Source organism: Opisthocomus hoazin, chromosome 5, assembly GCF_030867145.1.
Source record: "Opisthocomus hoazin isolate bOpiHoa1 chromosome 5, bOpiHoa1.hap1, whole genome shotgun sequence".
Classification (NCBI taxonomy): Eukaryota; Metazoa; Chordata; class Aves; order Opisthocomiformes; family Opisthocomidae; genus Opisthocomus; species Opisthocomus hoazin.
This window is the reverse complement of record NC_134418.1, coordinates 67,159,170-67,183,458: the sequence shown is the minus strand read 5'-3', so window position 1 is coordinate 67,183,458 and position 24,289 is coordinate 67,159,170. Positions and strand designations below refer to the sequence as shown.

The 24,289-nt window shown below is 40.2% G+C and overlaps 2 protein-coding genes across 6 annotated transcripts; one reads left to right on the top strand and one right to left on the bottom strand.

Annotated features, from left to right (window-relative positions):
- Window positions 1-1,270: 1,270 nt before the first annotated feature.
- Window positions 1,271-10,734, top strand: CTSO (cathepsin O). 2 transcript variants are annotated; one of them, XM_075421615.1, is made up of 8 exons: window positions 1,271-1,602; window positions 2,545-2,650; window positions 3,635-3,768; window positions 4,991-5,158; window positions 6,651-6,772; window positions 7,990-8,153; window positions 8,607-8,699; window positions 10,404-10,734. In XM_075421615.1, exons 1-8 carry the CDS (start codon window positions 1,399-1,401, stop codon window positions 10,436-10,438), a joined length of 1,026 nt encoding a protein of 341 aa, XP_075277730.1. In that variant the 5' UTR covers window positions 1,271-1,398; the 3' UTR covers window positions 10,439-10,734. The 2 variants fall into 2 exon arrangements, with proteins under 2 accessions (XP_075277730.1, XP_009935307.2); XM_009937005.2 differs by lacking the exon at window positions 1,271-1,602 and adding an exon at window positions 1,881-2,072.
- Window positions 10,735-10,785: 51 nt separating this feature from the next.
- Window positions 10,786-24,045, bottom strand: TDO2 (tryptophan 2,3-dioxygenase). 4 transcript variants are annotated; one of them, XM_075421611.1, is made up of 12 exons: window positions 23,937-24,045; window positions 23,475-23,574; window positions 22,251-22,341; window positions 21,352-21,422; window positions 19,466-19,593; window positions 17,615-17,801; window positions 16,257-16,364; window positions 15,181-15,292; window positions 15,006-15,063; window positions 14,410-14,489; window positions 13,702-13,792; window positions 10,786-11,333 (listed from the first exon to the last, which is right to left on the bottom strand). In XM_075421611.1, the coding sequence occupies exons 1-12, from the start codon at window positions 23,969-23,971 to the stop codon at window positions 11,279-11,281; spliced, it is 1,116 nt and encodes a 371-aa protein (XP_075277726.1). In that variant the 5' UTR covers window positions 23,972-24,045; the 3' UTR covers window positions 10,786-11,278. The 4 variants fall into 4 exon arrangements, with proteins under 4 accessions (XP_075277726.1, XP_075277727.1, XP_009935235.2 ...); XM_075421612.1 differs by having other exon boundaries at window positions 13,707-13,792; XM_009936933.2 differs by lacking the exon at window positions 10,786-11,333 and adding an exon at window positions 12,371-13,193.
- Window positions 24,046-24,289: the final 244 nt, after the last annotated feature.

Below are 24,289 nucleotides of genomic sequence, written 5' to 3'. Positions count from 1 at the left end.
CCCAGCCTGGGTGACCCTCCACCCACCTCAGCCATTAATTTAATCCTTCATCTTCTACTTGCCAAGCCTGCACATACCCACTCCTCTAGAAATTAAAAACAAACATGAGTGTGTTGCAGTTCATACAGTATAATTTCTCTTTCAAACTTGTATTATTGGATAAAATGCTGCACGCCACAAAAATGCCCCATGCACTGGCACAGTTCTGCACCTCCCCCTGTACAAAGCACACACGCTGACACAAGTTTGCTCTTGCACAACATAGTGATGGCAGGAATACTTCACACAGCGTAATTTAAAATTCCAGCGTGAGGAAGGCTTGGTGTCTCCCAGGTGCAGCGCTGCAAGGCGACTGCCACGGGACGGGGTGCCTGTGCCTTCACGTCGTGGTAACCGGCTGGTGGGGGGAAAAGCAACAGAGACAGCTGAAACAAGAGGAGGTTTAAACATAGATTCTACTCACTAGCACTGTGTAAAAATACACAGGGATGGAAATTAACAAAATAGAATGTGTTAACTTATACAGGCCTAATGAAGTTTTAAAGGCCAAACGCTAACCTGCTGCTTGAGTACCAACACATGACCAGTCTCCAAGGTGAACAAGAAGCCACCATAAGCACGAGCAGGTTTCTCTGTTTCTCTCAAGTACTTTCTTCTCTTCTGACCTAACCGCACTGGACACCGCAGGCTGCGGACGCCGGCTGCACAGCACAGGGCAGCTCTTCTCTCCCCCCCAACGCCTTCCCTTGCTAAAGCCTGGAAACCGTGTTTCTGCTGCCCCAAAGCAGCAACCACACCTTTTCTCTCCTGCCGGCAGCCCGGTCTGCGGGCACCAACGACCTCTCCCCTCAGCGAAGGCCTGGCACTGACCGAACAGCTCAGCGCCTCATCTTACCACCCCCCCCCCCCCCCCCCCCCCCCCAGCTCGCAGCCCTCCGAGCTCCGCGGCGCAGCTCCCAGGCGGAAAAACACCGCCCGAAACACGGAGTTTTTCCTTAAAACTCGGCAGAAGCTGGGGCAGGACACACGGGACAGGGGAAGGGGCCGGAGAAGGGGCACAGGTACTCTCGCCGCCGAGGGAACCACGCCCGGCCCCTGAGGCGCGGCGCAGGGCGGGCGGGAGGCCACCACTTCACGCCCCTCCCCGCCCCGCCCGGCCCGACGGGGTGCCGGCCCCCCGCAGGAGGAAGCGGCACGGGGGGGGGGGGGGGCTGCCTTCGGGCAGAGGCTGGACAGTAAAGGAGGGCTCAGCCCCCTTCCCGGGACGAACGTAGCCCGGCCCGAAGCTCCGCGGGTGGGGGCGCGCCCCCCAGGCCCCACCCCGCCGTGACATGGCGGTCAGGGGAGGGACGGCGGCCGGGGACCCGGCAGGGTGTGGGTGCCGCTGCCCGTCGCAGCATGGCGCGTCCCGTCGCTCGTCCCGGGCGGCCGATGGGGGTGCTGGCGCTGGCGCTGGCGCTGCTCTGCTGCCTGCTGCAGGCGGGCAGCGCCGTCCTCCCGGCGCCTGCAGGCGACCGGCGCGGGGAGCAGGGCGGCGGCGGCGGCGGTCCGTGGGACAGAGGCGGCCGGGAGAAGGAAGCGGCAGTGGCGGCGGCCCTCCGGGTGGGTGTCCCAGGCCGCGATCCGCGCTACGCGGCGGGCCCGCTGCCGCTGCCAGCCGGGTGACCGGAGGGTGAGGGTGATAGGGCAGAGCTTTTCGGCCCGGCGTGCCGAAACCCGCTCCGGCGCCCTTCGCCGCTCCGTTTTCCGAGGCCCTGCCTGCCCGGCTTCCCCTCGAACTGCAGCGGTCGGGGCGCCGCGGCTGCCCTCCGCCTGCCCGGCTCTGGCGCCGGGTGTCGGCCGAGGCGGCGGCCGCGTCCCCCGGCTGCGGCGCGCAGCGGGTTTCAGCCGAGCCCGGCCTCACGGCTCCGGGCGCGCAGGCTGGCGGGTCAGGGCCGAGACGTCGGGCCGGCCGGCGAACTGAGCGGTTTCGTGCTGAACTTCGACAGCAGAAGAAGTTGGGGGTGTGTGCGTGTCAGATTGTCTTGCTTTCGTAGGTCAAAAACATGGCTTTCAGAGATCTAGGATTCCAGGTAAGTCACAGTTTAGGGGTTTTAATGGCTTTAGGCCATTATACTGTTCGTTTGCTTTATAAGGAGGTAAAGCCATACAGGGTTAACTCTTGTCTGAAGACATTTTTACGTATCTCTGAACTGCAGGGTTTGCTGTGCAGTCAGAGAAGGGCGTCGGATGAGTTGGGCACAGTTTGTTCTCAGCTTGCCTGTCTGGTCTGTCTCGGTTCCGTTTTTTATCCTGCATGTGCTTAACAACTGCTTTTTTGGGTATCCTTCTGGGAGATGAAGTTAGTCTAATGGCTTTCATGTTGGTTTGATAGGAATCCATGACAGATGGGAGGTGAATCTGAGGCTAACAGCTGTCTTGTTATCTAAATTCATGTTTACTGTTGCTAATCTTTTCTTTTTCTGCTTTTATGGCTTTGTCACTACTGCTAACTTAATAAGGTCCGCTATATATATATATATATTTTTTTTTTTTTCCCTTCAGGAAAGCGCTAAAAGAATTAGATTACTGAATTCGTCATCAAAAGATAATACAACTGCTCTCTATGGAATAAATCAGTTTTCCCACCTGTTTCCCGAAGAGTTCAAAGGTACATTTTCTGGCTGCTGCTAATGCCTTTTCCGTTACTTTTCTTATTCTTTCCCAGAACCTTGTATCTTTCGCATTTACAGATTATTCCAGTGCTGATAGTCAGATAGTTTACAATGTCTGGTACCAAACTGTAAGTACTTCTGAAGGATACAGCAATCCTTTTCATGTTTATCTAGTCTTGCAAGGTTGAGTTGCCCAGAGCCTGAATTTGAGTTAGCATACAGACTCTTCTTCCTTCCCTCCTTCCTTCTCACTGGGCCTTAAAGCCTTCTTCAGTTGCAACAGTTATAAAATTGAAAATACACGTTTCTTGAGTGTGCTTAAATTCCTATTCCCTATCCCAAAACAAAATTGACTGCGATCCAAACAATGGCTGTACAACGATAGCTATGACTTTCAGTAGCAATACGACACACTTAATTTTCTTTACTAAGAAAATTTGTCTGGTACCTAACCTAAACTTCCCTTCTTGCCATTCAAGTCTGCTGTTATATGTTCTGTTCATCAGGAGATTTCACATCTTTTTTAGTTTTAATAATTAAGCATTTTTTTTTAGTGAAAAACTAGCACTTTGAGTGTAATTCGGAATCTGTGAATTATTCTCCTGTAATTTTTTCCCTTTTACTTGACTTAAATAAAGTAATATTTTTTCCAATAAGTAAAATGTTGTGAAAATTTTCAAACAAAACTTGCTTTATGGAATCGTTATTGATCAGCTTTACTTAATCTTCACGCTGTGTATCTACATTCCCTACATGGAATATTTCTGTTCTTTCTAGAATAGTAGGAATATTTACATTCATTATGGAGTTTAATGATTATTTTAAAATACATGAATTTTCTATGCATTTGAGAATGAGACGTGATCTCAGGATTGGAACTACAGATCAAAGTTACCTCTATGCCTTCTAGTAAAACAGTTGTTTGTGGTTCGGGGTTTTTTTAGTTAGTAGATTTATAGATGTTTGTATTCTGTGTTTAGCTATTTACTTAAGAAGCATACCTCACAAACTTCCCAGATACATAAAAGTGCCAAAGGGAAAGGAAAAACCTTTGCCAAAGAAGTTTGACTGGAGGGACAAGAAAGTCATTGCAGAAGTGAGAAATCAGCAAACAGTAAGTCCTGGTGTTTTGCTTTCCTGGTTCTCGAGCACTGCTCCAGAGACAGCTCCAGCAGGTACGTCGTAGAGCGCTGAAGGTTTTGGAAGGGACCAGCACTGCCTCAAGACTCCTTGGAGCACGGGCACAAGTATGGCCGCTCGAGCGTATATAAAGTCACGTAGCATTTTATGCGAAGTGGGATTAGACGTTAAAGCGTGAGCTGTAAAAGTTGTGCACTTAGAAATTGTGCAGTTATAAACTGTGTGTAATATACTGTTTGATCTAGTAAACTAAATCTGCAAATACTTTGCCATCGTGTGTGTTTTGTATTTCTCTGAAGAGACTGAGGTGAGTTCAGGACTTGACCCCATCCTCCTGTTTCACCTGGATTGGTATAGATCCTTTGCTGTGGTTTTCTCTCATGATGGAATGCCCTTGGGTGGTCAACACCCATATCTTTACCACAAAACACCTCAGGGGATGCATTCGTGATAGGAAGATAACCAGACCCCATGTGATTACAGTTTATCCCAAAGTGGTTATGGTCACTGGTAAGAAATGAATCAGTTGTTAAATCCCCAATGTCTTTCCTTTCTGTGCTTCCCATAATGTAACGTGGACCTTGCCTAGGAATAAATTCTCCTTTCTGTTTTAAATGCCACAGTTTAAAGAGCCTAGAACTGCACTATAGATTCTGTTACTGTCTAAGAGTGTTTCTATTATATTTAACTTCAGTTTACTGTTTTCTAAACTGTAATCTGTTATATTTCTATAAAATTCTTCGGACTGCAGAAAGTTATAGTCTGTTTCCTTCAGTGCATCCTTTGCAAAAACTTACTAAATAATGTGGTTAAAAAATAATTTCATCCTGAGCCCAAATTTTTCTTTAGGAAAACAGGTATCTCACAGTAAAAAGCATCCTCAGACCTATCTTAAAGTTCAAAAATTAATCATGAAGGAATCCTCAAAATAAGGTAACCACAATGCAGGAATCCTTAAAATAAGATACCCACAATGCATTTCTAGCTTTTCTAGAGCAGTACGAGGGGAAAAAACCCAGTTCAATATTTTAAATGGCTGATTAAATGTCTTTATTATAGCATTAAAAATGAAGTTCAAGGATGATGTAGTAATTGAAGAGCATCAAAAGACCCTTTCGACTTTTTCTTTCCATATCAGGCTTCAAAAAAAACCTCACTTTTTTTCTTCTCCCCTGTTTCACTTCTCTTTGTACCAGTGTGGAGGCTGCTGGGCTTTCAGCGTTGTGGGTGGTATAGAATCTGCCTATGCAATTAAAGGAAATAACCTGGAAGAACTCAGCGTACAGCAGGTTATTGACTGTTCATACAATAATTATGGCTGCAGCGGGGGATCCACTGTTAGTGCATTAAGCTGGCTGAACCAGGTTTGAAACTTTTCCTAACTCTTGAACTCCTCCTTAGTTTTCAGATTAACATGCTTTTTTACTGGGAGAAAGTGATGGGGAAGGTGGAGTGTAGAGCTTATCTGATTTTTTTTTTTTTAATGTGTATATGTATGTGTATGTATATATGCATATACATATGTTTGTGTATATATGTTTGCGTATTTATTTAGTCTGGAATAAAGAGAGAGTTTGTTCAAGCAGAATTGAAACTTGGTTGGAATTTTAGTCTATATGTTTTTGTGAATGTAATAAATCAACCTGCAAGGGTTGAAAATGATGTTCCTTGAAAGCTACAGTACTTCCACTGAATTCAGTTGAAACTGCAAACATACGATACCAGTGTAGGAGTCATTTATCCACCTGTCATTTTGTGTATTTGAGCATCCAGTTGAGGCACAAGCATCTGGGGAAAAGGAAAGATGTTGAGATTTTCTGCTTTCAGATTGCTGTGGTTTCTGTTGCAAGCACTGTAAAATCATGGAGGAGTGTGGAGAAACTCAGAACAAAATTGACTGTGTCTACCTTTGTTTCACTTGCAACCCAAAACAATGAAAATGCAGACATAGTTTCTGCTTCAGTTGTAGCTTACACATTTCTTTCATGAAAAATGCAAAATGTGTTTTAACTATATATGTAAGCAGAAACTTTTTAGTATCTTTGAAATAAAAAGCACTCTCTAGGATGACAGTTTGAATTATAAAAATATAAAAAGAATTCCTTGGGTTTTTTAAGTTTTTAAACAAAGCTGATGATTGTCCTTTTTAAGAAAGTCTGTAATTCTACCTCTAAAGATTCATATAACCCTGGCTAATAACAGTCTAGGTAACATGTTAAAGTTTGCATTTAAAGAAAGAGGGTATTTATCTGGATTCTTCTGAATCAAAATTCCCTCTTGCTTGGCAACAGAGGGACTAGCAATGAATTAGACTGGAGAAGACACTGTCATAAGCATACTGTACTACAGAAGGCAGGAAAAGTGTAAAAGGTTGGTGCAATACCTTTGTAGCTGGGATGGCAGCCATTATGATACATTGTATACTAGCATGAGGATTTGATGCCGATAGTAGAATTGGACTTGATTTCAGTATTTTATGTACTGTCCCAAGGAGAGGATACTTTTGCATGTGGATGTCATCTGAAGAGAATGAAGAGTCATTCATTAAATCATTCATTAAATGAATGCATCATCACTGTGTCTTGAAATTGATGAGACTGCTCATGAAGCTAGTTTAAACTAGAGATCTTTTAAATTTTGTTCATTATTTAAAGACTTCTGAATCCCTTCTGAAGCTTTCTCCACAAATAAGGGAACTAGGGATAGTAAAAATCTGACTTCCCAACATGATGTTCTTATTTTTAATCTCACAAAGAATACATTGAATTTCGAGTGAGTTCTGTGGTCAGTTTCAGTGTGTTTTCATCTGCACAGTGTTAAATGCATTCAATTCTCATTCATTTTGTCTTCTTGCAGACAAAAGTAAAACTTGTGAGAGATTCAGAATACGCTTTTAAAGCTCAGACAGGACTGTGCCATTATTTTGGTCGCTCAGATTTTGGAGTTTCAATAACAGGATTTGCTGCATATGACTTCAGGTAGCTGCTATTGATTCTTTTTATTTGCTGTACTTTTCCTTCTTGGTTCACTAACTGGGGAGTAAGCTAGAGCCAACAGTACATTGATCAGCCAAAGGTTATGATGTTGATTGCATCAGTTCTGTAGCTGTGTACTGGGTAAGAATTAATACATAACATTTTTGAGAGTTAGGCCTTGCCACAATGAATCCTCTCAACCCTGCCATCACTAAGCCTGTTCCAATTAGACAGCTGAAGTCTGTGTCTTTAAATTAGGTCTTTTGAATGGGCTATATTTTAACTGAAATATTGAGTGTGTTCAAATTTTTAATATGTGCTAAGTGAACATTACACTGAAAATCCTTTCAATAGTAATTGCAATTTGTTGAAAAATTTAGGAAGTATTCAGTTACTCAGGTAGTCATCCGTCCACATACCCATCTGCATCTTCCTGCAGTCCGTGACTTAGCAAACACTGTTGTCAACTGAATTTTGTAAAGACAGCTGGTAGCTTTTTAGGTTTGTGTGCCAAGAAAGATTGTTTCTTGTTTTTATTAGCAAAATACAGCTGCATAGTGAACTTCAAGACAAGAAATATAATTTTGACAAGGAATTAAATTACTGCCACATACAAGTAACTAAAATCAGTTATAGCTTTGCCAGTCTGTGTTTGCCCAATTTAGTTATTACACATACCATGCAGTGATAAAGATTTCCTTTTCTGGTATACTACGTAAGTGAAGCTCTATGTGGATGCTAATGTAACGTCTGATAGTGGTAATGTGCTGTGTTTTGATATGTTTTAGATATGTATTTTAGTGTGTTACTATGTATGATACAAGAGGTACTTCTGTATGTTTGAAAAAATAGTGGCAAATAATAATATGGACTAATGGTTTGTCCAAAGCTGGTTTTCAGTTGAGAAGAGTGTTGTATAAAAGGTGCATGGTGCTCACCATTGTCGATTGCTTTGACCCTGAAACCTGCTGCTTTTTAATAGCATCATACCTTTGGATCTGCACTTTCTCCATAGTCTGCGTGCCATGTATTTGTGTTATGGTGGTGTAGTATATGAAATATTTATTGATGTATGTTCTGTGGTATGTAGAACTCGTAGAAAACAGTTGGATAATTTGATTTTTAAATCATACTTAACAAGTAGATCAGATTACCACCCCTCAAATTGCTTTAGTGTGCTAACTTAAGTCGGTCACTTGACATTGTCACTCCTTTCACAGCGGTCAGGAAGAAGAAATGATGAGGATGCTTGTTAACTGGGGCCCTTTGGCAGTAACAGTAGATGCAGTTAGCTGGCAGGACTATCTTGGTGGGATCATACAGTATCACTGCTCCAGTGGAAGAGCAAATCATGCTGTTCTCATCACTGGCTTTGACAGAACAGGTACGTTTCTGTCAACTGAACTTCAGTCCAGTCGGTTTCGTGTTTTTTCTCTTTCCTGCAACATGGCTCTTGCAGAGCAGGTGATTAAAATCCAGAACTGGGTGTTCTGTTGAGAGCTGTTTGGTGACCCATCAGTTCTGGAAGCGCAGTCTGATCACAGGAGAAATACTGCTCTTGTCTGTGCACATTCAGTTCTGTGGGACTTCGTGTCCTTGTAAAGTCATGAACACTGCTATATGTGTCTTTATGCTAGAAGAGGATATATCCAGCTTGTTCAACACTGGGCTACTAGCTCTGTCCTGTATGTGAAAAGCAGTAGGTTTCACTGTACAGTATCGTCAAACTACCAGAAACTGAGATGTTAAAATGGTAATTAACTCTGTAGAATGTTAGACGTTTTTTATGCTTCCCACATCTCATGTTGTCTCTTGTTTACAAAAATGTCTCTTCCAGGTAGTGTCCCGTACTGGATTGTACAGAACTCTTGGGGGCCTACATGGGGAATAGACGGCTATGTTCATGTTAAGATAGGCGCCAATGTCTGCGGTAAGTCTGCAAAAAATAATTAAAAGTGGTAAAGGCCACATGCTGTGATAAGTTTCTCCATGTAGGTAAAGCAATATAATGGGATCCTCAGAGAGGAAATGTAAATCATTGTCATGTTTTAGAAAAGGTTAGATGAGTCCAGATGGAAAAATAAATAAAGTGCTTGCTAGTTCAACCAAGCCATATAGCTGAATGATTGAAAAACTCATGCAAAGGTAAAGCTATGTAAGGCATAACAAATCAAGTGCTATTGTACCTTACCGTGTAGAGATAATGGGATAGTAAAGTCAAGAGTCATGGTTCTAGGTTAGTGCCACCGCTCTACTCAGTGTAGGTAAAACAGCTGCTGTCCTCGTCTGGGTGGTGCAGTTATCCCCGGGCTCCACTTAGCAAACAAATACGGAAAGTGGATCTGCCTATGCTTGGGAATTGTGTACCCTGCTTGTGGCTCTTCTTGTAGGGTAGAGGTACATGCTGCTATTGCTAGTCCCAGCTCCTGCCTTCTTACTGTTTGTATGAGATTTGTCTTGGTGTTTGAGGGGTTTTTGTAGCATTAAGTACCCAGTTTCTTCTGAGTTGCTGAATGTGGAGGTAAAACAGGTGAAGTTCTTGTTTCCCAGCAAAGATTGCTGAGCCAAATTGCTGGGATTGGACTACTAGATAGTAAATGTTGTGTGTCCTTTGAATTTTTGTCTGTTAGATGAACACTGTAGGTCTTGTATTGGCTTTCCCTTCCATGTATTTTTCACAGTAGCGCTCTCAGTCATTTTAAAAGGTGTTAGATGATGTAAATCATCTGCAAATAAGAATAGGTCATAAGCAGTTTGCCTGCACTTGGTGAAGATTTGGACAACGTATCCAATCATAGCTTTTCTGTGTTGCTGAAACTTTTGTTCATGTTGTTGTGCTATAAAAAAACTATTTGGAGAGAAAAATTTGGCAGTAGCAATAACTAAAGCAAGTCAATTGTAGAGGTGGTCAGGAAGAACAGCTGTGTTATTTTCCAAATCCATTCTCTCCAAAAGCAGGATCATTCACTTTTCTGTAATGTGCCACACAAGAACAATCCAGCAAAGGCCAGTACTTGCTCTGTTTCCCCCACAGATGTTGTCTTCTGATGTAGAGGTGCTCTGATACCACTTCTGAAGGTGTAAGAGCCCTGTCACCCTTTGATACCTTCGCAGGCTGTAGTCAGACTTTGCTTTTAGTGCTGGAAGGAGTACAACAATGCGAAAAGAACTGAGTATGAGTAAAAGCATCGTTTGCTCTGTGTATGAGTGTTCAGAAATGTGTCTTGTGATGGAATTTGTGATCTCTAGTCTGTTGATGAGCTTTGAAAGCTGCATAACTTCATATTGTCTATCAATTGCTAACACATATGATCAAAAGGAAAGAGGATATCAAGGTTTAGATTGCTTTGCAGCACCAGATTGGACCAACACAGAATGCTCAGAAAGGATCTAGAGCTTCCAATGTGAAAGCAGAGGAAGGAGGAGAAATAAATCTCAACTATCAACAGTGTCAGGCAAGGAAGAAATCAAAGTGTTGCAGCTGATCTCCCACACCCCCCCTACCCCAGCAGTTCCCCTGCTGTCACGGCATGGAGGAGAGAGGGCATTATATGAATATGAATTCTGGGGACTTATTTCTGGCAAATCTCCACTTCCAGTATTTATTTAATTTTTTTGTTTGTTTCATTTGTAGGTATAGCAGATATCGTTTCATCAGTATTTGTCTAACACTTACTGGTCAGAGACCACAAGTATCATTTGGACACACACTGTATGTGACGACTTACTTCAAAGCAGCATTTTCTAAAATAAGAAATTGCTGTAAGGGCATTTCCTGCTTTTAGCCAGTTCAGGAATGGGTTGGCTGGAGTCTTTTAAAAATGTTTTTACTTAGAACGTGTGTTGCGCATCATATCTCTCCTGGAATAAGAAGACTCGGAATCAACTGCAGAGGGCACAAAAATGAACTGAAGCTGCGAGTGTGAACTCTATCCAGGTGTTGAATACCTACTCCATAAAAAAAATCTTACAAGGAAAGAAGTGATGACAAATGATAAGATATTTGAATCAAATAGTCAGTAGTATGACAGAGTATAATTGAAATCCTTTGAATATAAGAAGAATCATGATTAGGTCTGCTTTTATTGGGCAGGGAGAAAGGGCAGCTGGAAGAAAATGTTCTAGTTTGCTTTGACATATTCTGTCTTGGCTTTTCTAGCACCTCTGCCAGACACACACAGGTTTTTTTTTTTCCGCCTTTTTTTGTGAAATCCTTCTTTTTCTCTAAAGTTAGAAGAATAGAGGAGGGAAATGGATAGTCAAAGCCGTTTCCTGGGGTCCCACTGTCTCTGAAGTGCTGCAGTCCTTCAGTTTGAGCCTTCAGACCTTTATTGGGTAAATATCACTTCAGAGCAGGGCGAGTATTTTGGAAAGTGCCTGGAATATCACAGTCAGCTGGATTAATTTGTTAGATGGGTATAAAAGTAAGAAGTACCTGTATTTAGCCAAACCGAGGCAGTTCTAGTGGTTTAAGATCCTGTGTCCTGGCAGGGTTTATGTGTTTGCAGATCAGCCCTTCCGTGCCTGGAGAGCTGCATCAGTTCCATGCCTTCTCTCTTCTTTGCTTCACAGTGAAGTGAGGCCAGTTGCAAAGCAGAAATTGAAAAATTTACTTATTATAGAAAAACTTGGGGGGTGGAGTTTGTTAATACATATTTGCCACCTTTAGAAAGTCAGCAATTACAGTGTACTCCAAACAGAGTGGGTGTTCAATTCCCTCCATTAATTGAAATCATAGGTAGGACTTGCTGCGGATCAAAAAGGGCTTCCAGCTCTGCTGACCTGTAAAACTGCAGTTGCAGGCAAAGGTAACCATGACAACAACCAACGTGATTCTAAAATGCTCCGAATCTTTCATCTGGAATGCTTTACCTCTATCTTTTATGAAGCAATACTACAAAAAGTATTGAAGTAATTCTGTAATTTTTGCTCTCAGTTACTGTATCATGGTATTAGTTCAGTGTATTATTATCCTTTTATGACAAATGTAATGAGTGTTCATAACTGTCTATTGTAAAGTATAGTAATTTTAGTGCAAGTGTTAATATTTTAAAGGAAGACCAAGTTCTATGTTTCTCTACTTCAGGTTCTGATATTTACTGAATTTACTGTCTGAAAACTTCAGATTGACAAAAGGGGAAGTCTTCTGGAGTCTTACGGTCTTCTGTAGTTCGGCCTTCCCTTAGCAGTTTACAAACAACAAATAGCACACTTATGTAACTGGAAAACAATAGCCAAACTTCCTAACTGGCATTGAGAAGAGGAATGTAGTTAGAGTAGTATCAAACACAGACGTTCCACTGGTGTTACTGATGTGGTACTACCAGGTGTAGGTACCCAAAGCGCCATGGTACAGAGCAGCTCACCAGAAGTTAAGGCCTACAGCGTATGTGTATTTCTAAGGGAAGCATTTAAAAAGACAAGAGTCCAGCTCATGAGAAGATGACACAGCTTTATAAATATTCTATGGCCAAATTTGCTTTGCTTTTATTATATATCAATTTTATCCTTATTTTAATGATATTTTGAATAAAAAACATTTTAAATGCCTGTCAGTGTTGTTTGAATTTTATGCTTGCTTTAGAAATCTTAACAAAAGAGGAGCTTTAATACTGCTTTATTTGAAGTGCAAAGTACTTAATGTTATCTGCTGTTCTTGACAGTATTTCTACTGAAGGGATTTACATTCATGTGTAAGAACACATAGATAGCAACATGTTCCAGATGTATGTAAAAGTTCAAGAGGCTTTGGGTTTCTATAGATTCAGGACAGTAATTTTTTAAATTTAGCTTTTGAAACTCTTAACCCAAAATTCCTTTTGAAATTCCACTAGAGCTTAGAAACTGATGTTTTTCTGAAGGTGGTGAGACTAATTATGTCCTCAACTGGAAGAAGTAAATTACTAATAGCCATTAGGAAAACAAATACAAAAATATGTACAAATAAGACATGCTCGTGACAATTCTGTATAATTTACTCCCTCTCTCTAGGTGTAGGTTTTACGAAGCCAACAAAGAGTTAAATTGGTCATTGAGTTGTATTGGGATATCATTTTACTCATAATACTGGCTAATTTGATACAGATTATTTTTTCTACAAACAAGGACATTTCTTCCAGAAGCCAATCATACTATTCCCATAGCTGTTGTACATAAATACATATTTACACATCCACACTGCATGAGAATAGCTGTTGTATTTGAGGGGGGTAGCACCGCTCGAGAGGAAAGTCCTGAAGTTCTTTACAGCAACCAGTCTAGAAAAGCAGGCTAGTCAGAGTCATCACTGCTGAAATAGGAGCTGTCACAGTATTCTGCCGTGTAAAGGAATTTGTGGATGGTTGGGTTCATCTTTGGTATCCAGTGTCTTGGCACTAGAAACGTTGAAAGATTGAACAAATCCACAAACACCTTGTATCTGTCACTGGAAAAGACAATTGGAACAATCCACACCGCAGTATCAGTATAGAAGGCCATAATTTCAAAATCCTCACCAATCATTCCATCTATTTATTTAATAAGGTTTCCACACTAACCCTCCTCCTGAGTATTCCAGAATAAAAATCCAATCCTAAATTTTTTCTAGGGCATAGCAGATTAGATTTAAAAAGGAAATATGGTTGCTATAGTCACATCTTTCTTCTGTATCCAATATTGTTGCTATTACAGTACCACTTAGATCCCTTGACTGGGAATTATAAATGGCATTTCACATGAGTGATCAAAAGGAGTTCTTTTTGCCCCAAGAAGCTTGGAATTTATATAGGTTGACCTGGTAAGTAAGTGTACAAAAACCAGGAGGAAATGCTGGAGTCCCAAAAGAGAAACAACAGCCCTCCAGCCTCTGGTGAGCCGTCTGAAATCCATCTCCTGGCACTGAGTGTCTACGGACCGCATTGTTGCAGGTAACGGGGGAAGTGCGTGGTTCCTACCTCACCGTTGAGCGTAAATACTGGTAGCCCGATGAGCCTCCGGTGCCAGCCTTGCTGCCGATCATTCTGTGCACCATGCAGACGTGGTTATCTAAGCAATACAAAGGAAGGACGTGGCATGTGGTCAGCGTTAAGGTATAACTAAAGGGCCACGTCAAGGTGCATCATTGAAATATTAAAGCTCGTACAGAGATCTTCGCAGAGATACAGAGCTACTAGGCCTTCAGCAATGCAGGAGTTAATTATGCTGCTCTTCAGTCAACTAATATAAAATTATTGTTAATACAGAATGAATACACTAATCATTACACATAATTATGCTCTGCTAATACAGAATGAATAAATTCATTTATGAATGTCTAGAGAGGGAAGGAGCAGAAGGAATGTTTGTGCATTAAGAGTTGTCGTGATGATGCTTTGGCATATATATATTGGGAAAATATATACCTGTCCCTTAAATAAAGTTGTTCACCTAACCTAAAGCATGTCATAGAACTGGGTGCTATACCTATGTATCTAACGATCACAGAGGCAGCTGTTCATCTTCCCTCTTGGCCAAAGCGCAAACAAAAAAAAAGTAATCCCTAAAGGAGGAACTCAGAAGCTCGATTCTAAAACTCTGGGTGTAATTTGTCTAAAACTGGGTGAAACAGAACAGTTTACTTGCGTCTAAAGGAGGGAGCATCACCGTCAAAAAGTGAAACTTACATCTCCATTTGGTCATGAGCACATCAATATCCATCAGGGAGGTAAGAAGCTGGAAGGGAACTTGAAAACGGGGCTCTTCCCTTGGAAAACAAAAGAGGAGACAGTGAGACCTCTTACGATGAGCTGTATTTTTCAAAGTAGTGCTTTACGTGTGTGTAACAGTGACTTCATGTGTATTTTCCCTAAACTGGCATTGAAATGTGAGTAGATACTCTAACAAATGTTTCTGCCGTGTGAGTCTCGATGTTTGCCTTTTCCCTCATACCTGGAAAAATACTCTGAACCTTTCTAGGGCACTTTGTAGAACAGCGTGAACGGAGCACTTGCTAGTTTTGATCTGAGGAGCAGACATGAACTGGCTGTGCGGAGAGGCCGTGTAACCTCCACCCTTGGAGAGACTCAAAACTCGGCTGGACACAGCCCGGAGCAGCCTGATCTGACCTTCAAGTTGGATCTTGCTAATCTAGGTTTTCGTGGAGGGTTGGACTAGATTACTTTCCAAGGCCTGTTCCAACCTAAATAAACCCGTGCTGCTGCCCTTAACCTTCACCTCTCCTCCTGCCAGTAAGCATTAAACATATATCTTCTAACATTACCTGTAGAAGTAGATCATTAAGGCACCCTTCAGTGCTTTATAAGACAGTCGCCTTTCTCCTGCAAAATACAAGTGTTCTTAGTTTATCACGGATGGTCCTGCAAATCTAATGTGATTATATTTATCATGTACAAAAAACCAAAAAGTGCATATTGACATATATGAATACAATTTACCTTTACTAAGCAGATGTTCATGGCGTTTTTCATCAAATAATGAAAGTAATACATCTTTCTGTTTTTGGAATTCAGATAATAAGTCATCTTTCTCTTCCGATTCTGGTTTGGCCTTTGATGTTTAAAACAAGAACGGGTTTTAGAATTCAATAGGGAAAATTAAGCACTTGAATGACTCATGACGTAACTTCTACTTTTATCATAAATAGACAACTTCCATTTTCATGATAAATACTCTGTAAGTTTCCATCTTAAATGTAAGAACTGTGTTCTCAAATAAGATAGATGAGCCACTGAGTCACTGTCCTTTAAAAAACGTGATTACCACAAAATGTACAATTAAATAGCTGTCAACATAATTCAGAAGAATGAATGTTCAAACAAACTGGCAGCTTATCACTTTTCTTTAGTTCTAGAGGCCTTGAAAACATTTAGTCTTCATTTGTTTGAAGTCTGATTATTTTTTTCCCTCCAAGGAAACAAGAAGATACGGTTTAAATAAGTTAGAAAGTTGTAAACAGATATTCTCAGGAAATCGATTAATTCTTATGTTATGGCGGTTTTTCCATTTTAAAAATGTACTTAAAGCTACAGGTCTTATAATATTCAGGGATTTTTTTGTCCTTATTTGCCAGTGTAATTCAAATTATCACATACCAGCAAATTGCAACACACTGTTAAATAGAAATGGGCCGTTTATAGTGACACTTCATACACACAGCTCATGGGCCCAAACTTTGTGGGGTTTTATTCTGCATTGTAGATGCAAGTACTGACTAAAGGTGAAGTTGTAGTTTCAGTAAAATCAATTTCAACCCTTCCATTGATACTATTCCTTTCCTTTTGCAGCCAGCATCATCCATGTGTCACATGTTTTAAACTTCGATGTCAAATTACAAACTTCTTCAGATTTCCCAGAAAAGTTTGCCATTTTTTCTGCTTCTTGCAGATAGAAGCTGCTGAAGATTAAGTGAAGTGAGTGAGAAACTGCGATTGGGCCAAAAGTCAAATTTATGTCAGGATGTCGCTTTGCCAGCTGTCTTTGCTTATAGATAGATCAAGAGTATATTAAATACCTGCACCAAGGCAAATTCCTCTTCCAGACCTTTTAAAACATTCACTTCAAATTGTCCCCAGAAATCAAATCCTTCTGCATGGAGTCCTGGAGTTCTTTCCAGCCATGCCTTTAATAATAATAATGTGTTCAAACATTAATAAGGCAAACACATTTCCCTAGAATTACAAGTTATAGCAACATAAATTACACCGCTACAGTTGTTCTGGTTTACTATCCCATAGAGGTGCTTATTGCTGGAGTAAGCATGTCCACGCATAAGATTTATACCTGCAAAATGGTGCTGTGCAAACACACCCACAGGTTGCAAGATAAATGACCAGTGTTGGAAGACAACAGCTGCCTTGTTTTAAGAGTATCTTTAAAACCAATGGCCTTGTAGATACAGGAAAACAGTCTAATTCCACATACATATGATAATTGTAAAGATCAATCTCAGAAGGAAGATCTAGAACCATCTACTTGTACAACCAATTTTTGTCATCAGACAAGCTGAATGCTGATCAAGCAGTCTGTCATTAGCTTACACCAAAATATGTTACAAGACACAAATTTTCGTGGCTGTTAGCAAAGCCTTCCCTTTGTTTTTCTTTTAATAATGGGAATTAAATTAGGAGGGGGAAAAAAATTAAGACTCTTTATGGTCAAACTCTCTTTAGAGATCACTTAATTTAGCTCAACTGAAAGACACAAGAGCATGAAGTCCTAATGAATGAAGAAAAGCTGGAGAAATTTTTTATGTATTCTGTATCAGGTGTCATTAGACAAATGGATAGGGCTAATAACAGCAGATGCTTTTATTGAGGTTTATACCTCATTATTCTTTAGAAATTTATGTTAATTGCATGTGTGAAAATGACAAGGGAGTTAGAAAATTACAGGGAGTCATTCTTAGCTTTGAGACAAAGTCATTAAATCAAGGTAAGTGATAATGAAACATTTGTTAAACAGCTTTTCTCCTTTCCATTATGGGTTGTCATTTTTCCTTTTCTTTTTTCAACCTCTCTAGTAGCCACCACTAACAGTGGAAATATTTTTAAAGTTTTCTTCTAAAAAGCGTTTATGGTCATGAAAAACAATGCAACTGAAACAGTACATTTATATTCTTATGTCATACTCCACAATGCAGTTTAGTAGTTTAACAGTCAGACTTTTCAGATAAGAGAAAATGCTGTGAAAAATCAGTTGGTTTACTAATGGCTAACTCTTACAAAATTTGGTAAGAATCCAAAACACGACTGACTGGGAAACTGCCAGCATGCTTGCTGCTCTCAAGGAAGAATTCATCACTAACACCAGCAAAGGATATTCTGGGGAGATGGGGGAAAACGGAGCAAGGTCTAAGACAAACATTATTACCTCCACAAGCTGCAGCAGCGTTGGTTCTTGCTCCGATTTCAGCAGTAGCTCGTAATCCTGTCCCTTGAAGTTATCACGATAATGCCTTCTGTTATAGGGGACTCTCAGACTTTGGGGAACACCAATTTTGTTCTCCAGCAAGCGAAACTGCAGGCTCTGAAAACCTGAGGCGGGGCTTAGATAGTATCTTTGGGAAGAAAAGAAAAGAAGATACAAAAATTAGGATGTTATTTTATGATGATGGGGCTCTCTGGTTCTCAACAAAATAAAAAACTACATATCTCACGTTTGAAGAACATCAAACAGATATCTGAGCATTTTTTGTGTAACTGCAATTAAGACAAAAAAAGCCCCAAGCTATTTTAATTCACCTACAGTGTATGTATAAGATATTCTAATTTTCTAGCCATATATTGTTTGTGCATACGTTTGTACTGTGTTTTAAAATGACGGCTTTGTCTGTATGATGTACAGGAGGAAATGTCAGTGATTATAATTTCTTTTGCAGTCAGAAATGCAGCTTCACCCCAAATAGCAATTACGAAAATTTCCACATCGTTAAAGTGCCAATGAATGCATTTGAAATAGGCTTGTTATACAGAATAACTGCTATGTATGCAATAGAATAATGTTCAGAAAAATGTTTAGTGGGTTTCGTTTGAGGGATTCATTAATGGGATTCTTTCAGAGTTAAATCGCATGACCACGCTGAAGAAAAGGATTAATAAAAGTAAGCTGAAAACCCACATTGCTAGATAATTGTAATGCACTTTGAAATGCAAATATAAGATTTGGCAGAAAGTGATCGTTGGTTTGATCTTATGTTTGCTTATCAAATGACACAATATTGTTGAAAAGCAGAAGCAAGAATGCATCAGAACAGATGATTAGCCCATGGATTTCTCCCCTGCTGTAGCGTAATGCTGGACGATACGGATGTCTCAAACTTCCAAGAGAAGCAAAATGGTAGTTTCGAGTGCTTTTCAGTTTGGGAACATTAAAAGACAGAAGGAAAAGGGTACTAAAAGAATGCAAAAGCAGATGGGGTGCTGGATGGCACTGAGATCATGAGTCAGATGGGTCGGTGGCACAAGCAGAACAAGGACAGGAAGGCAGACAGTGGGTGAAGATTTCATACATGGCAGTGAAGTTGCAGGACCCAGCTGAAGTGAGGGAAGGGATAGAAATGCCATGGGAGAAGCGAAGCAAGCTGAGGGATCTCAAAATAAGCCTGGGCAGAAGGCAGAAGAGCTACCACCCATCCAGCCCCGCAACACACTGGGCAGCTGCTGGAGAGTAGGAGCTACCGGGCAGAAAGCAGCAGAGACAGCAACGCCTCCTTCAGCCGCTTGCCGCCTCCAGCACCGCAGACCCACTGGAAACACGAAGCAAGGAAACACTACGCAAACCCAGCCAGCTGAAATAGCTGTTTGATAATCTACAGGGAGTGCACTTTGCGCACCCAAGCACTTCTACGATTTGCTGTAGAATATGGCTGCAAGTGCAACCGCACAGTGATAAGTTTCAAGTAAATCGTTAACGAAACCACGAGCTATTTCTACTGTTTCTATTGTTCTAGCTTTTCAGTCTGAAACCATTGAGCAGCAACACACATAAACATCAGCAATTCACTTGTACTTTTTTGCAACGCATGCTGGATTCACACTCGAGCTCAACTTCTTCATCGACTCTTGCGCTCTAACGTCACGGCTGCCTCTCTAAGGTGTCCTCATACCTTGCTGAACGATGCACGTGCTACAAGCTGCCAGGGCACATGGGAAGTTCACAATCACTTCTAAGGATGGGAATTACCAGCTCATGGGTTACTGCAGAGGAATCATAAGTATTTACCTGAAATCAAAGAAGTCCAATGCAGTCATAGTTTCCAACACTGAGAACTGTTCCACAAGTAATTTCAGAATCATTGAAATCCTGTTAATTCGAGTAATAACCTTCAGCATGTTCCTCTCATCTCTTACCTGTAGAAAAGATACAGATCATAACCTGACAGCATGGTGTTCTCTCTATATTCTACCTATTTATTTCAGGTCTTTTCACTGTTGTACATCACTATAGTTCCCAAGTCCTTTCCATGTGATATCCATAGCAGCAAAATCTCATATTGAATAGAGTGCCATGTTTTTAACTGAAAATTGAAACTATAATTTTCAAAGATCAAAATCTGTTTTTCTCTGACTGATGATATGTTACAACTAGGCCGAATACATAGGTTTTGGTTTTTTCTTTTCTCCATTTTTGACTGAAACACAAGTCACCACAAGGAATTAAATTCTAGACCAAACTCATTTATATTATGATCATTTCCGAAGATTACTATTTTTAATGATACATGATGTAATATGCTAATTATGTTATGCTTTCTATTCTGATCACTTCTATAATCATTTCTATCATTGTGAAGCAACAAGTCAGAAGGCAGGTGTGAAAAGTACTTTAAAGTTGAGAAGAACAATCATGTCAGGAGAGCACATCCAAAAAGATGTTCATCAGAGCTGTGCATTAGCAAGCAGAGGAGGACAGAGAGAATGCTGCATATGGTCGGAAATAGAAAATACCCAGTGGAAAACACAGAAGATCTCTTCTGGCTAGTTGAACACTTTGCCTGCAGAGGAGTCTGCTAAAATTTCTATTAGCTTCAAGGGGTCAAATTTCTCTCTAAGACCAGGGTGTGCAACCAGGAAATATCAAACTACAAAAATAAAAGATGATAATCATTTCCTTAAGCATCTTGTTGTCTACTTAACCTTAACATTGACATTTCAAATTCTGATTATAAGAAAAGTTTCATTTTTCACAAAAATAAATAATCAAAAATTATTCTACTTAAGAACTGATTTTGATTCGTTATAATTTGATATCACGTTCAACTAAAAAGCTAACAAAATTATGAATGTGGAGGACAAAAAAGAACATTTTTATTGGACACTATGATAAAAAGGTTCGTTCTTTCAGTCTGGTCCATTTTCAAATTTTCTTCTTATACACATACTCATAATGTTATTCAAGGTATTTCTCAAATTGAAATTCTCAAATTCAGCCTTTTTTTGTGGATGTAGTATCAGGTCAGGAGTTTTCCTTTGTCATCTATTGTTATGAGGTGTTTTTAGCTTTTTGGGCAAATATTTAGAGATGTTCAAAACATTTCTGTTAAATTTGTAATTTTCAGAAATTGTCATACAATTGTACACTGTGATTGCAATTATTGCTTTTCTGTTGAATTTAATAATACACAACTACTGAAAAGAGTTTTCCTTTCATACAGCAGATTTTGGATGGAAGGATATAGTTTGTAGACTTCAAAAATCTGAACAAAAGCAGAAGTGACTTTTCAGCATAAAATACCTGTTAGCCCTCTGGTTTTCATTTTTGCCTCTAAGCATGCTTATTCTGCAGTAAAATATTCCCAAGTTAAGCTTCTGCAGTTATCCAGTGCCAGTAGGAGAGCATGAGAGCATTTTGGCCAATGAAATTGGTCTTGGAGAGTGGGCTATGCAAAAGGCAGACTTCAGGAGGAAATAAGATTTTGCAGATCAAATGTCTGCACTGTCAGGATATAACAACCACTCAGCCAAATTTCATTTGGGCTTTTTTGATGCTGTTTTTAAAAAAGAACACCTATGGCTTCAATAAACCCAAATATATCACGGGCTGGAAGGCAGGAGGCAAAAGAAAGAGAGGGCTGCATTTCCCAAATTTAATATTTGCTCTTAACTCACGTGGCCGTTTTGAAAGATCACACGCACAGAGTCCATTTCCCACAGAATCTGCTTAAACCAAAGTTCATAAGCTACAACAAGAAAGGCATTGTTAGCATTAACCTCAACATTACTTTCTTTTTTCTTCATAGCATTGAAGAAGTAAAATTTACATTTTGATTTGAAATGAATAGCCTACATTTACACTGCCGGTGTATAAAAAGATGCTGATACACAAAAAAATTACGTGTTACAGTATGCTGTCCTTTACCTAAATGGTTACATGAAATAATCTAGTGTCGAGAACATGGACAGATTTTTTTAAAGCATGCTTTACACACCAGATATTTGATGTACAGAATGTTCATTACCAAAGGGGTAAGAGAATCAGGATCTGATGCTCCAACAAAAGCTAACCCCAGCGCTGCTTACAATGTTTATGTCAAGAACAGGAAAATATCATCACCACAGTGCCTGCAAAACATGTGGCTGTTAGAAGTCAGGGAGCGCTAAGCCAGTATGCTGGCTTCTGGACAGCCTCTAAATGGTTAAAATTGGACTGAAGTTTCAGAGAAGCCACAAGCCAACACACAAAATTTACTTGCAATAAACTTTGTAGCAGCCTGTTACACAGATGGGGAATGAATTTCACCACCTTACTTTCTCGAGAAACAGAACCATCCAAATCTTGGTTTACCATATCCAAAGGTTATACTTATGGCTTCATAAGCACAGAGTTGACTAGAGCCTTACAAATTATATAAGGATATATAGGAATATAAATGCAGCTAAAAGACAGAGCAATTGTAGTGGTTGTGTCTAAAATTAAAACAAATTGTGCATTACATGTTTCAGCATTGAATAACTACCCGTGGCAAAAACACAGGTCAACCATCATTGACCTCTTCCCAACCACTTACCTTGATGCGTCACAATGAAAAGATGCTCATCATGGATTTTGTTTCCTTTCTTCTCACTCTGAAGTTCTTGAGCATTCAGTATTTTGTTTAGCTTAAAAATAAAGATAAAGCTGTTCTGTAAAGCTCTTAATTCTGCTATTAACAATGGTAGTCTTAATGCGCAGAGCTTATAGTTAAGGATAATATTTTAGAAAAATATATATATGCTTCATATTCCAGGTTCTATGAGAATTTAGACTAAACAGTCTCAGGTGTCATTTTTACTTTTTAATTTAAAAAAAAATCTTGCCTAAAATGGAATGTTTAGGTACCTCAAGTAATGAAGTTTGGAAAATCACTTTAAGGGTACTTTTAATTATAAAAAAAGGTAAAACAAAATATCCAGCATGTTTTCCAGATCTTACATCTATACTGTCATGTTCCTTGAATACTGAGTTCCTATAGTAAAATTCTGTGTAATCATGCAGCAACATCTGCCTAAGAGCTCTGATTTGAGGCTGTACTACTTATTTCAGTTCTGGCATTACTAATTTGTTTACTGATTCAAATTTAAAATCTAATCATAGTTGTTTTAAAAGAAATCTTTGCAAGATTCCACGTAGTATATCAACAAATCAGTCTTCTGTTCACAAACATGGAGTAATTCTGCTCACTTCAGTCCATGCTGCCACAAAAAAACCCCAAAGTCTGGATTTTTTAATTACTTATGGAATTTTATTATTACTTATTTCTTAATTAATTCTAGTTGTTCTGGGGTTTTGTCTTTTTTTTTTTGTGTCCCTCCTAGTCATGATCCCACCCTCTTGATTTCTGCAATATATTTTTCCAGCCAAGTATTCTGGGCTTTCTTGCAATAATTCAGGGAAGTTGCATGTGACCCGTTGACATGGAAAAATTGCCAAGTGGCGCCTGTCAGACCAAAGAAACACTTTTGTGGTGCACCAATTTACAGCTTAGATTTACCAATGTAAGTAATTCCCTAGCAAACGCCCCAAAATATCCAGCTTCGCTGCAGCTTGAGAAGCCATCCCACAGTCCACCTGCACCATCCCAGTCAAGACAGGCTCCTGTGCCCGTGGGTACACATGGAGAGCTCCGGTGGACAAAGGGCCCTTGGAGACCTGTCTCAGGGACTGCCTGACTGCTTGGAGAATCATCAGTCACAGGTCCTGGCTCAAGTCTTAAGAGAGACCAGGGCAGTAAACGTGAACTCCTTAAACTTACTTGTAGGTAGTCTCCATAGACAAGTCCACCTTTACTGGCTTTATTTATCCCTTCTTGTGATTTGTCATCTTTTTCATCATCCAAAGAGAGCTTGTTAAATCTGAGAAGACAATGAAGTAAGTATATAAACTATTTAATTAAAGAACTGTGAATATATCTGCCTTTGTACTAACAGATACATCCACAATTCAAATAATGCTTTGTTCTGAGCAAACGAACCACTAAAGCAGGCTTTTGAGAAAAACAGTACACATGAAATGCATCTTGTCACAGTAACAGCTGGTAGCATTACATCTAGCTCATAAAATAACAAACCTTGTACAACCTCTTTTCCTTTAGCGATAGCTACAGCTGTCTATTTGTTGATAATCATTAATTCCTCTCTGAGCTTTCATATTTTACATTAAGATTGTATCATTTAAACTGACATTACAAAGCAAAACAGAGGGACGAAGGACTCACAGGTAGTTGTTCCCCGCGAAGGGGCACCCGCTCATGATTCCGGGATCCAAACTCGCTGAGCTGCACACCAAGGAATATACTCTGTTAATGTGCCCAAATCCACTGCAGCTGCCTTATATGTAACCTTATCTCGCCGCCCAGGCCAGCCCCCAAATTCTCCTCCTTAGCCCTCAGCCCATCCCCGCTATTCAGTAATTACAGAAACTATCGCGGCACAAAGGTCAGTAAGTTCGTGCGTTGTTGGCTTTCCACGTTTGTTGGGGTTTTTTTTCAATCAGTCAAAACAGGAATGGCTGGCATACCTACTTTCTCCTGTGGCATACACTTTTTGTGCATTTTACTGCAAAGTTTCT

Coding starts and splice junctions, on each gene's coding strand:
- CTSO (XM_075421615.1), top strand. CDS start 1,399: ATGGCGCGTCCCGTCGCTCGTCCCGGGCGGCCGATGGGGGTGCTGGCG. Junction 1,603..2,544: donor CAGTGGCGGCGGCCCTCCGG/GTGGGTGTCCCA, acceptor TTTTCCCTTCAG/GAAAGCGCTAAAAGAATTAG. Junction 5,159..6,650: donor CATTAAGCTGGCTGAACCAG/GTTTGAAACTTT, acceptor GTCTTCTTGCAG/ACAAAAGTAAAACTTGTGAG.
- TDO2 (XM_009936933.2), bottom strand. CDS start 23,971: ATGAGCGGGTGCCCCTTCGCGGGGAACAACTACCT. Junction 16,365..17,614: donor CGCTGCTGCAGCTTGTGGAG/GTAATAATGTTT, acceptor TTATTATTAAAG/GCATGGCTGGAAAGAACTCC. Junction 15,293..16,256: donor AGGAATTTGCCTTGGTGCAG/GTATTTAATATA, acceptor TAAACATCAAAG/GCCAAACCAGAATCGGAAGA.